Raw genomic sequence first — 13,279 nt, 5'->3', positions numbered from 1 at the left:
CCAGCACTCCAGAGAGAGGTGGATCTTGGTCAAATCCAGGACAGCAATTTATCACAGCTATAGACTGAGACTCTGTCTTGAAAAAAACCAAAACGTAAAAAATAAAAATCCTAACTGCCAATACATCAGAATACAACTCTTTTTAGAGATAGACTTTAAAGAAGCGATTAAGGTAAAACGAAGCCATACAGGTGGGTCTTGATTCAGTACGCTGAGTGCCTGAGAGACTAGAATACAGACATACAGAAGAACGTTGGATAGGAACAGAGAAGTAGACAACGGGCCCTTGGTGGGAACCGTCCCTGCCAGTGCTGTGATCTTGAACTCGCAGCCTGCAGAGCTACAAGGCAATGAATGTTGTTGCTAAAGCTGCCAGCCTGTGGTGATCCATTATGGCAGAGGGGGACGCCAGGGCTCCAAGGAGATCAGTCAGCACGATGGCTTTCCCAGGGGATTTCTCCCTGCACTTGGATGCTCATGTCTACAAGGAGGAAGCTTAGCTGCCAGCTTACATCACACTGGTCTGATTTTCTGATGGAGGTGAAGAGGCTCTAATACAGATCTCACTAAGTCAGCCCTGGGCAAGTGAATGAATATGAACCATATTTTAGCTTTCTGGATGAAGTTCACTTCTGGTAGCTACTTCTATTCCAGCTCCAGGGATGTCCAGTGACAGTGGCAGACAGCAGGTGTCACCTCAGTTGCAACCACATAGCTTCTGACTTGTTCCCTGAGAGGACAAGGGAGCAGTGCTTTAGATTTCTGCCATGATCCCAAAAGAGTCTAAAATCTCCCAGGTCAGAATTATAAAATACAATACTGGAAAGGATGCTTGAAACTAACTCTTGGGGTGTGATGTATAGATAGCTCAGTGGTAGAGAGTTATCTTCTGTCCTCAACACTGCAAAAATAAAATACAATAAAGCAATTATTGGAGTTAAGGGTTGAACTCAGGACCTAGCATAATGCCTCCTAAAGGAATAGGGCAAAAGTAAAGCAAATAAATGTCTTTTACTCTGATTGGCAATTGTGTGCACCTCAAACTCTATAACTGATCATATGAAATACTCTTACAGGCAACCTAACAACTTTGACAAGGTTGATCAATAACCACAGTAAGTCAGTGTAGCCTGTCCAGATCAAAGCCATGCAACTGTAGTAAAAGCATGCCCCTCCATTTACTGGGGAGATGTCAGTGTTTCACTCCCATGCACAAAGCTAAAATGATACATTCTAATTAAAAATGTTTTTCTTAATCATGTGGTATGCATGCATATGTGTGGGTGCATGAGTGTTAAGGTATGCACATGCACATGTATGCGTGCATTTGTGCACATGCATGTGGAGGCCTGGGGTTCCTGTCGCAGTTCTTCTGTCACTCTACCTTATGCATTGAGACAGAGTCTCTCAGGTGACTCCAGAGCTTGCCAATGTGGGTAACCTGCTACTCATCTTGCTCCATGGCTAGAGTTAAAGACAGGCCACCGTGCACACCCAACATTCAAATGAGTGCTAGGAACCTTCATGGGTACTACAGTCCCTCCCAAGTGTGAGCTGAGGGAGTTGCTTCTATTCTCATCTAGGACTTTATGTGGGTGCTCATCTCTCTAGCACATTCCTGATTATAAAGTCCCCACAAGCCATCAGCAGTTGAACCTGTGATAAAAATAGCCCAGCAGTTAGTGTTCTTCAGTTCTTCAATTAGGCAAACATATTTCTTGCTTAAAATAGGCAGGTGAGGAATTAGAGAGATGACTCAGCAATTAAGAGCACTGGTTGCTCTTCCAGAGGACTCAGGCTTGATTCCCAGCACCCACATGGCAGCTCCCAGCCACCTGTAACTCGAGTTCCAGGGGATCCAGTTCCATGGGCTGCGTGTGGGTGATGCATAGACATACATGCAGGCCAAGCACTCATACACAAAAATAATAAAAAGTTCAAGGAAAAGTATTTTTTCTTTTGGTTTTTGAGATAGGATTTTTCTTTATAGACCATGCTGGCCTTGAACTCAGAGAGTGGCTTGCCTCTACCTTTTGAGTGCTGGGATTAAAGAAAGGTATGTGCTACCACCACCAGGCTATATAATTTTTTTAAAGTCTTTTGTTGTTAATTTATTTCTTTCTATTTTATGTGAATTTGTCTTTTGCCTGCATGTATGTCTGTGTGAGGAGCCCCTGGAACTGGAATTACAGACAGTTTAGAAGAGTGTGAATGCTGAGAATTGAACCCAGGGCCTCTTCCAGACCACTGAGATCATCTCTCTAGCCCCCCAAAATACATTTTTTTAAAAAATAAGTAGTTGAGCCTGGGCAGTGGTGGCACACGCCTTTAATCCCAGCACTCAGGAGGCAGAGGCAGAGGGATCTCTGTGAGTTTGAGGCCAACCTGGTCGACAAGAACTAGTTCCAGGACAGGCTCCAAAAGCTACAGAGAAACCCTGTCTTGAAAAAACAAACAAACAAACAAACAAAAAAGTAGTTGAACATCTTAGGATAGAAAGTTCTGCTTAGTCAGCTTTTCTTTCCCTTTTTATGTACTTATTTCATATTTCCTTTTCTGGAATTATGTAAGAATTAGTTCCTGGGGCCAGCAGTCGCTGCCTGGTTCTGGGTGCAGAACTCCCTGAGAGCAGACTACCAGCCGGGGCTTGAAGGTGGGAGTTTCTGTCCCATCCTCCAGCTCCCAAATAACTGACAGGAAGTCCTAACATTACTTATAAATGTTTGGCCAATAGCTCAGGCTTATTATTAACTAGTTCTTACATTTTAAGTTAACCCATATTCCTTATTTGTGCTCTACCACATGTTCATGGCACATTCATCTCCCGCTCCCTCTGGCAACTTCAGACTCTGCCCTTCTTCCAGTATTCTCCTAGTCTGGCTCTACTGCCTAACCTCATTCTGTTCAGTTATTAAACCAATCACAATGACATATATTCATACAGTGTAAAGGAATGTTCGACAGCAGAGGCTTCCTGGCTCCACTGTCCCCAACTCATTTTCAGGAGTAGAACCAGCTGGAAACTGACCCTACCTCTGGGTAGAATGGGGCCTCGAGGTCTATGGTTTTTTTTCCCTGCTAGCCACTGCAGGCTGGACTCCGTGAAAAATGTGGCCTTGGGAATGCTGGCGTTACTGCCACGATATGGGACAACTCTACCCCAAAAGGAGCAGAACAGAGATGGGGAGACATGGGCTCATTGGAACTTGCCTGTTGAAGGTGCAAAGAATTGTTCTGTGGGTATCTGTGTCTGTGTCTTAGTTAGGATTCTGTTGCTGTGATGAGATACCATGGCAACTTTTATAAAGAAAAGCATTTAACCAGGGCTGGCTTGACTTGAGAAACTGAAACCTCAAAGCCCACCCATAGTGATATTACTTTCTCCAACAAGGCCACACGTCTTAGGAGTGCCACTCCTGTGAGCCTATGGGGGCCATTTTCATTCAAACCATCACAGTCCATCTCAAGAACAGTAACTACCTCTCCCTACCCTAGGTGACTCTGTGCCGTAAGTGAGAACTGGGGCCAAGGGAGTAGGGTAGTCGAGAAGCTGAGGCTTCCACAGGAGACCTTCCATAAACAAGATGGAGCTACTGATGTCCTGTGTGTCCTCAAGTTTAGGATGGAAGCTCACATTTCTAGGTCTGCTTGAGTGTTTGCAGTGGGCAGGGCAGACAGGTGGAAGAAGGAAAGTGGCCTGACCCGTTTGGGGTATGGCATGAAAGGAGACTGTCCCACAAGCCCTAGAAGATCAGTCTCCCCAAGCTGAGCCATGAGAACCTGTTAGTGGCCATCAGGCAGAGGCCGATAAACAGCTGCATGCTGCCTCTCTGCCTCCTACAGCCGCCTGAGAGATGTCCACTCAGGTAACGGCAGTAAAGTGTGGGCATGGTTCTTTTAATTTTTTTTAATTATTATTATTTTAATGGAGGTCTCATTATATAGCTCTGGCTGGCCTGAAACTCATAGAGATCTGCCTGCCTCTACCTTTGTCTCTGCCTGTCTAGTGCTGGGACTAAAGTTGTGTATCATCATGCCTTGCTTGACTTCACCACAGAAAAAAAATCTCAGGGTAAGTCAACATAAAGCAGAGTTGAGTTTATTGAGAAGAGGTTTTGGCAGAGAGGTTAGTAGGGACACTCAGGCATCAAGCCATGCCCGAGGCAGGTGTGGGCTTCCCCAGACATGCTTCAGTGTCTGCAGTATTATTCTGTTGCCTTCTGAAAGCACATCTCAAAGGTGTAGGATACTGTGCCTTGTGAAGGTCTGTCTCAGAGGTGTATGTATGTGGGATGGAGGGATAACTCCGTGGTTAAGAGCACTGACTGCTCTTCCAGAGGACCCAGGTTCAATTCTCAGAACCCACATGGCAGCTCACAGCTGTCTGTAACTCTTGTTCCAGAGGATCTGACACTCTCACACAGATATACATGTGGGCAAAACACCAATGTACATAAAATACAAATAAGTAAATTATAAAAAAAGTTTCTTAAAAAAGCTATAGGTATGACTTTATTTTATTTTATTTCATCTTTCGAGACAGGGTTTCTCTGTGTAACAGCCTTAGCTGTCTCGGAACTAGCTCTGTAGACCAGGCTGGCCTCGAACTCACAGAGATCCACCTCCCCAAGTGCTGAGATTAAAGGTGTGCACCACCACCCGGTGATTATTTATATTTTTATGGATATGGGCACATCAGTACAGGTGCCCCCAACAGATACGTGGGACCCCCTTGAGCTGGAGTTACAAGTGATTGTGAGCTTCCTGATGCGGGTCCTGGGAATCAAACTCCAGTCCTCTGGAAGAGCAGTCCATACTCTTAACCACTGAGCCATCTCATGTACCTGCCCTATGCAGGCAGTCTTAACAGTAAGTATTAACTGTACTAGAATTCTCAGCCCTGAGTTGGTGAGATATGTCAGCCCTTTCCTTTCCCATGTCTCCGCAGTTCCCTTTCTATCCTGCCTCCTTCTTAAACCTCTTCCTAGCGCCTGTCTCCTGAGCAGGGGCTCTGGATGTAGCTTTCCAGGAGCTGCCTAGAATGTATGGCAACAAATGGGGGGATTCTTATTTATGTTGCTGCTGCTGTAAATTTAGTGTCAAACCAGAGAGGCTGGAGGTGCAGCTGCATGAAGGAGCATATGCAGTTCAGTCCCCAGCACATGGCTTCCCTTGAACTTTCTTCTCCCAGGCTCATCTTGGCAGCCAACAGAGATGAATTCTACAACAGGCCCTCCAAGTTGGCAGACTTCTGGGGGAACAACAATGAGATCCTCAGTGGTAAGTGTTTCTTCACACCTGGTGAGCAGCTGTCTACGGTGGCACCCAACAAATAAGGCTAGTAATGGCCCTGCTTCCACATGCAGCGCTGAATGCAGAAGTAGGCATGAATGACTTCGGGGATTCAGCCAGCCCCAGAATCGGGCATATCTTAGAACTGGACACCAGTATGCCCCTTGTATTTTCACATACTATGGTGTTCTAGAAGAAATAGTCAGCCCGTGAGACTAGACCACATTGCTTGGTCTTTGGAGCATTGTCGTGTGTGTATATCTACATATATTTTCATATCTGTGTTCATATTCCCACCTGCACCCTTCGCCCCACAGCCTATATTGGGTATATTTTGAATTCGTAGACATCAGTAAGCTTTCCCTAGATACAGGCCAATTGTCAAGAGATAGTTTGATTTTTAGATCTTTGATCTTTACCTGTTAGAAAGGTAAGGAGCCGTCCCCCATTTTAGCAAAGTATTTTTGACTGCTGAACCCAGAAGCCCAGGAGTTAATGGGTTTTCCAGTCTGATTTCTGGGAGCAGACAGCACTACCTACCCTCGGTGAGCACTGTCCACTATGGTCCTTCTGTGTGGTTCTTTTGCTCCTGCCACGCAATTAATCAATCTCTGGAAATAGCTCTGGGCTCTCTGCCTTAGTCTCCTGGATCTTCAGCTCTGACCTCATATCACAGTGAGGTCCTGGGGACTCTCATCATGAGGCTCATGGGCTCATCTCATTTGTTTCTAGTCTCTCAGACCCTTTATCTATTTTAGTGACATTTATTTATTTACTTGTTTGTTTATTTACTATTTGCTTATCTGTGTGTATGTATGCATGTGTTCACTCTCTCAATCTGCCAGGTAGATTGTGGAGGTCAAACACCAGGCTTGACCTCAAGCTCTTTTACCCACTTACTCACCTTGCCAGCCCTTTTGGCTTTTTGTTTGCTGTTTCTCGGTGCTGGGGATCAACCCCGGGGTCCTAGACATGCTAGACAGGCAAGTGTTCTGCCGCTGAGCCTTCGCCCTAGCCTGGTTTTTGTTTTGTTTCGTTTTGCTTTGGATGGGAGGAGACAGGGTCTCACTGTGTGTTTCTGACTAGCCTGAAGCTTGTTGCCTCTGTCTTCTGACTGGGATTACAGGGAGCATTACCACACCTACTCAAATCCTCCTTAAAGCCCATGTTTTCATAGGCTTTGTTTTTTGGTCGTTTTATGTGGGAGACCAGACAGTGAAAGCTTATTTGTTTTTCAGTTGTTGATTTGTAGGGTTTATTTATGCATTCCAGATATGAGCCTTTCATTGGGTAAATGGGCTGCCGACTAACTTTCTTAATGTTTTTCTTTTTCATTTTGGGTTTTTTTTTTGGCCTGGAACTCACTCTGACTCTGTAGACCAGGCTGGCCTCGAACTCACAGAGATCTGCCTGCTTCTGCCTTTCGAGTGCTAGGATTAAAGGCGAGTGCCACTACTGCCTGACTAGAATACTTTATTTTTAACAAATGTAGTTTTGGGGGCTGGAGAAATGCCTGCTCTTCCAAAGGTCCTGAGTTCAATTCCCAGCAACTACCTGTGCTCACAACCATCTGTAATGAGATTTGGTGCCCTCTTCTGGCCTGCAGGGATACATGCCATGCAGGCAGAACACTGAATACATAATAAATAAATAAATCTTTTTAAAAAAAAAACTTTAAGAAATAATAAAATTAAATTTAAAAAACAAATGTAGTTTTTATGGTTTGTTTTTCTTTGTCTTGTTCAGGAAGCCTGCTCCTCCCCCAAGCCGTAACATTTTTCTGTTAAAGCCTCTTAAGTTGACAGTCTATTGTCTCAAATTAACCTTTATTATGTGTATGTATGAGTTTATGTACATGTGTGTGCACATGTGTGCATGGGGCCAGAGGACAACTTCAGTTAACTTCAGACTTGTAAACAAATGCTTGTTATCCTTAAACTCACTCATTAGTCCAGGCTGGCCCATCACAAGATCCCACGATCAGTCTTTCTCTGCTTGCACCACCTCATCCTGAACCTTACAGGGTTCTGGAAATCAGACAGATCCTCATACTTGCAAGGCAGGTATGTTAATAACTGTCTCTCCAGCTCTGAAATCAGTTTTTGTGCCTGGTGTGAGGTCAGAGTTGAGATTTATCCTCCTAGTCGTTGCAGTATTGTTTATTGAAATCAGCTGAGCAGACATGTTGGGTCTGCTCTGGACTAGGTGCACACTGGGTGTGGCACACTGATCTGTGTGTCTTGGCACCAGTACCAGTCGCTGTTACTGTCCTTTTGAACTGACACAGTAGTCACACCTTTTAAGCCCAACAGTTCAGGGCTCTAAGTGTTTTCAATGGTATAGTTAAATTTTCATTTTCTAAGCCAGGCATGGTGATGTAGCCAGCCCTGTAATCCCAAAACTTTTGAGTCTGAAACAGAAGTGTCACCATGAAGAACCCGTCAAGCCCTTCTGGGCTATAGTTTTAGACTCTGCCTTAAAGAAACGAAGTAGGGCTAGGGAGGGAGCTCGGTTGGTGCTTGCCTAGCACGCATTGCCGAAACCAGGCACAGGCAGAACACGCCTGAGAATCAGATATTCAAGGCTAGCCGCAACTACATAGTGAATTCGAGGCCAGCCTGAGTTACATTAGACCTTGACTCAAAATATAGCAGTAAGTAAGTGAACAAGTAAATGGTCATTCTCTAGTTCTCAGCCCGCTCTCTTGCTGGGCCTAGTGAGTTGCCGTGGGTCAGTTTGAGCTTTCTATGTAGGTGATACCTACTGCTCTCTACCATAGAGTTTGTTTTCTTTCCTATGTTTGCATTTTATGTTTATTTTTCTGTTATAATTGGTTTTTATTCAAACAAATGACATTGTAGGGTTAGGGAGATGCCTCATCAGGTAAGAGTACTCACCGCACGAGCATGAGGGTCTGAATTTATCCTAGCACCCACCAGCATGGCCTTGTCTGCCTAGAACCCAGAGCCGTAGAAGGCAGAGACAGGGCCACTGTGGAGTGATGGCCCCTCCTAGCTCCAGAGTTAGTGAGCTGTTGTTGTGAGGGTTAAGGTGGAGAGTGCTAGTGTGTTCCTCTAGCCCCTGCCTGGGCACAGGTACATGTACCAGCACACACAGGTGTGCAAATAACACACTCACGTTAGACATACATACTTGTATATACATACTTTCTCATAGGATATCTTGGTAACTCTTTACTATGACATTGAGTGTAGTGACCTAATAGTCTGGCTGCGACACTTCCTGTTGTCCAGGGTCTCTCTCACACTCATACCTGGGCTATACCTCCCATCTCCTGTCCTGTGGCTTATAGGGCCTGAACAACCTAGTGTGGGACCTAGTGGCAGCAGCATTGGCCCTGTGAGGAACTGTATGTCCTGGCAGAGCTACGGAACACGTCTCATGAGGACTGGGCAGAGGGTCCCAGTGGGACTCGTCACGGGAACTTGGCAGGTGGTAATGCTGTCATCTGCTCTAGGACTCGACATGGAGGAAGGCAAGGCAGGAGGAACATGGCTGGGCATCAGCACACGTGGGAAGCTGGGGGCCCTCACCAACTACCTGCAGCCCCGGCAAGAGCCATCCGCCCGTGGTAGAGGTATGAGGTCTGTGGGGTTGGGTGGGACCTAAGTAGAGCAAAGCTGAGACACCTTGGGGTGGAGCTTAGGTAAGACTGGCAGAGCAATGGAGGCGGGCAGGTCTCACTTGGTACTTCGAGGAAGGAAGGTACCCAGCCAGGGCTTCTGCTGGTGAGCCCCAGCCTGTCATGTGACCTTCACACAACAGTGACAGGAAGAAGAGCTGGAGGCATTGCCAGTGTGATTATGCCAGGGAGTGCCCTTCAGGCTTGACGCCCTGTACTGTGTCATTGCCTCCTGCAAGTTGAGTTTCATTTTTCTTTTATATTTTAGATACTTATTTATTTATGTAATGTGTGTGTGTGTGTGTGTGTGTGTGTGTGTGTGTTCTTGTCTGCATGTATGCCTGCATGCCAGAGGAGAACATTGGATCCCATTATAGATTGTTATAAGATGCTATGTGGATGCTGGGAACTGAACTCAGGATCTGTGGAAGAGCAGTCAATGCTTTTAACTGCTGAGCCATCTCTCCAGCTTTGAGTTTCATCTTTCTTGATGCTGAATTTCCACATAGAGGCATAGTAGGTGAACATTATTTTCTTTCATTCATCTGTTTGTTCTACCATGTGGAGACTGAACTCAGGGCATCAAGCAAGCTAGGCAAGGGTTTTACTGTTGAGATCTGTCTCCTACCTGCAGGGGGAGTGTCTGTGTGTGTGTGTGTGTGTGTGTGTGTGTGTGTGTGTGTGTGTGTGTAATATATATACATATATAATTGTTTTGTTTTTCAAGACAGGGATTCTCTGTGTGACTTGGCTGTCCTGGAACTCGCTCTGTAGACCAAGCTAGCCTCAAACTCAGAGTCAGAGATCGGTCTGTCTCTGCCTCCCAAGTGCTGGGATTTAAGGCACGTGCTGCCACCACCCAGCCCTAGAAAATATTTTTAAAGCCATTCTCCATAATAGCCCAGTTAGCAAGGTATGGCCGGCTTAGATGTTGGAGCCCCAGTGCATCTAACCTCATATGTCCTCCCGAGTCCCTGCTTCAGTCTTCCCCACAGCAGAACTTCATGGCTGCTTCCTTGGCCACTGATGTGTGTGCCCTGCCTACAGGTGAACTTGTGACTCACTTTCTGACCAATGACATGGACAGCCTTTCCTACCTGAAGAAGGTCTCCACAGAGGGCCACCTGTACAACGGCTTTAATCTCATAGCAGCTGACCTGAGGTAGGTCTACCTTGGTAACTACGTCTTCAGCTCCCTGCCCTAGTCAGCTCGGTGGCCTTTACCGGGATGTCACTTGAGGGGTGTTTGGCAAACATCTGAGGGCCTAGCCTGTCTCAGATCCACTGACTGAGAATAGGGCCCAAAGCTCAGAGCTTCTTGAGACAGTGTGTGGTTGCCGGCTTCCTGCAGTGACAGAACTGCTGTCGGGAGTTGACAGTGGCCTCTGGGGCAGCTCCAGCCCCATCACACTTCCTGTGGGATGCTTCATAACAGCTGGCTCAGTCTGTCTTGGCTTGAGCTCCCAGGTGTTCTCATGTTGGAGATGTGGCTATAGGAACACAAATTTGATATGCTTGACCTTTCAGTGGGTTAAATATCCTTATCTCCCTTTTATCCTTGATGTCAGTGAATGCTATTAGCTGCAGGTTTCCTCCTGAGGGAAGCTGTTGACATCCTACACCCAGATATCTGTCCTGAGCTGCTCCTACCACAGGGGCAGGTCCACAGGTTCATAGGTGAGCATTCCTTGTGTAGTTGTGTGCCCTGTGTCATTCCAGGACTACATGGCTAGACTGACTGGTTGTGGAAGCAGAGTGAGGTGCAATGGTCAGGAAGAAGCCCTGGAGTGGGTGCTAGGAGGGCATGCTGCCATCCTCCTTTCTCACTCTGGGGGCTCCTGGAGGCCATAAACCTGATCTCTCTCTTCTTTAAACATGGAGCTGGGTGTGCACTTTCAGCAGTAGTTCATCTGTATCTGATCTAGCCCCAAGAGATCAGAGCCATGGCTCTGATGCAGGCAGGAATGACTGCAGTAGCTATGTCAAATGGGTGAAAACAAGGCTGATGTTCTGTGGGCAGATACACAGTGGCTTCCCGTGGTTCTCTGGGCAGATACACAGTGGCTTCCCGTGGTTCTCTGGGCAGATACACAGTGGCTTCTGTTGTTCTCTGGGCAGATACACAGTGGCTTCTGTTGTTCTCTGGGCAGATACACAGTGGCTTCTGTTGTTCTCTGGGCAGATACATGGTGGCTTCCCATGTTCTCTGGGCAGATACACTGTGGCTTTCCGTGGTTCTCTGGGAAGATACACGGTGACTTCCCATGTTCTCTGGGCAGATACACAGTGGCTTCCCATGTTCTCTGGGCAGATACACAGTGGCTTCCCATGTTCTCTGGGCAGATACACAGTGGCTTCCCATGTTCTCTGGGCAAATACACAGTGAATTCAGATGTTCTCTGTTCACAGTGGCTTCTGCAGTTGGGCCTGCAGATCTGGAGATCTGAGCAGCCTTCCTTGCTATAGACCCTGCAAGGTTAGAGTTCAGCTAAAGAGCAATCCCACAATTCAGGCTGCTAATGCTACTTCTGAGGGTAGCAGCTGGGGACTGATAAACCAAGGTCTAAGCTGGGCATGTTGCTACACATCTTTACTCCCAGCACTTGGGAGACAGAGAACAGGCAGGTCTTGGTGGGTTCAAGCCCAGTTGATTTACGTAAAGAGTTGCAGACCAGCTAGGACTATATAGTGAGACCTTGTCTCAAAAACAGCAACCAAGGCCTGGGGCTAGAGAGATGGCTTAGTGGGTAAAAGTGCATACAGTCTTTGTAAAAGACAGGAGTTCAGTTCCCAGCATCTATGTCAAATGACTCTTAAAGAGATTGAGAGAAAGAAAACAAGGCCTTCAATGGAGAGATATTTGTCCTGGTCACAGCTATCCCTGGACAGTTCCCCCCAATACACGTACTTTATCTAGTTCCTGGCGAGGGTGACAGGGACCCTGGCATGGGTACCCAATTCCTTGGGTCCTTACACACACACACACACACACACACACACACACACACACACACACACACAAAATTAACCAGGCGGTGGTGGCTCACGCCTTTAATCCCAGCACTTGGGAGGCAGAGGCAGGTGGATCTCTGTGAGTTCGAGGCCAGCCTGGTCTACAAGAGCTAGTTCCAGGACAGGCACCAAAAACTACAGAGAAACCCTGTCTCAAAAAAATAAAAAAATAAAAAAATAAATAAATAAAAATTGAAGAAAAAAAACTCCCTACAAACAAAATCTTCAAAATTTGTTAGCAAAACATCTTCAGAAAGTTGCAAGGGCTGGAGTGAGGAAGAATGTGAAGGGGTGTGAACCCAGACTGCGAACTGCTGGACAGGGGGAGCAAGAGGAATCATCGCAGTAACCAAAGACACCCCCAGTTGTCACTGTCCATTGGAAGGTATTTCAGTCACTTCTGAGTGCCAGTGAGAGACTTCCTGTGGCGTGGAGGAGCTGGGGCTTTTTCAACAGCTACAGCCGTGTAGCTGTAAAATGTTACAGTAGGAGAAGATAGCCTTTGTCACTTTGTTCAGAAGCCTACTCTGGGGCTGCCTGTCAGAAGCACCTAGAGATTGGCCATACAGTGGCCGCTGTGACCCACCAGAAGGACTGGGGGTGGCATGCAGCTGACACAGCATCCATGTTAGAGAACTGTGAGGTATTTGCACATCTCCTTCCTCCTCTTTGGTTCCAGTAGAGAGCCAGGAGTGTACCTTTGAGAATGAACAGTAACTGGTGTCTCTGTGGCCCAACTTTCCAGGCCCTGAGTTGGGCTGAAGTGAGTCATTGTCCTTGTGCTGGTCACTAGCCTGAGCTAGAGGCAAGGCAGGTGAGATCACTGGGAAGTGCTGGGAACAGGGCTGCTTGTGGCTCCTGTGTGACTTTGTCTGGCTTTTGGCTTCCATTCACAGCACAACAAAAGGAGATGTCGTTTGCTACTATGGAAACCGGGGGCAGCCTGAGCCTGTTGTCTTGCCACCAGGTGAGCCTGCTGTGGTGTCCAGACAGGGTGGGAGCTGCTCCTATGTTGAGAATACCGTGTTCTTTTCAGAAACCAGGCTGTTGTTGCTTTGCTTCCCTGGAACTTGACTTTTTACATTTTGACATTTTTTTAATGTGTCTCATGTGGTCTGTATAGGACTGTGGCCTGCACCTGCCCACATCTGCATACAATCTCCCATGGGCTTTTACTACACTGGGAGATGCTGACCTGCTCTGGACCCCTGCCCTAGCCCCCAGAGCTCAGCTAGCATCTCATAAGGGTCACCACCCAGTGTCTTCCCCAGACCCCAGCACACACCACACACTTAGCTCCTTTCATATGCATACCTCCTACGCCCAGTGTCA

General features: G+C 46.8%; 1 protein-coding gene across 6 annotated transcripts in view; it reads left to right on the top strand.

Annotated features, from left to right (window-relative positions):
- Tango2 (transport and golgi organization 2 homolog) overlaps window positions 1-13,279 on the top strand; it is a 46,105-nt gene that overhangs the window by 25,531 nt on the left and 7,295 nt on the right. For all 6 annotated transcript variants that reach the window (XM_048452313.3, XM_048452312.3, XM_048452311.3 and 3 more), the window contains 4 exons: window positions 5,192-5,280; window positions 8,771-8,890; window positions 9,983-10,097; window positions 12,844-12,914. In XM_048452313.3, coding sequence (XP_048308270.1) covers window positions 5,192-5,280; window positions 8,771-8,890; window positions 9,983-10,097; window positions 12,844-12,914 — 395 coding nt within the window. The remainder of the gene's footprint in view (window positions 1-5,191; window positions 5,281-8,770; window positions 8,891-9,982; window positions 10,098-12,843; window positions 12,915-13,279) is intronic.

The sequence above is a fragment of the Myodes glareolus genome, chromosome 2 (genome assembly GCF_982192425.1).
Source record: "Myodes glareolus chromosome 2, mMyoGla1.1, whole genome shotgun sequence".
NCBI lineage: Eukaryota > Metazoa > Chordata > Mammalia > Rodentia > Cricetidae > Myodes > Myodes glareolus.
The sequence above is the reverse complement of the archived record's forward strand: the minus strand, read 5'-3'. Positions and strand labels throughout refer to the sequence as shown.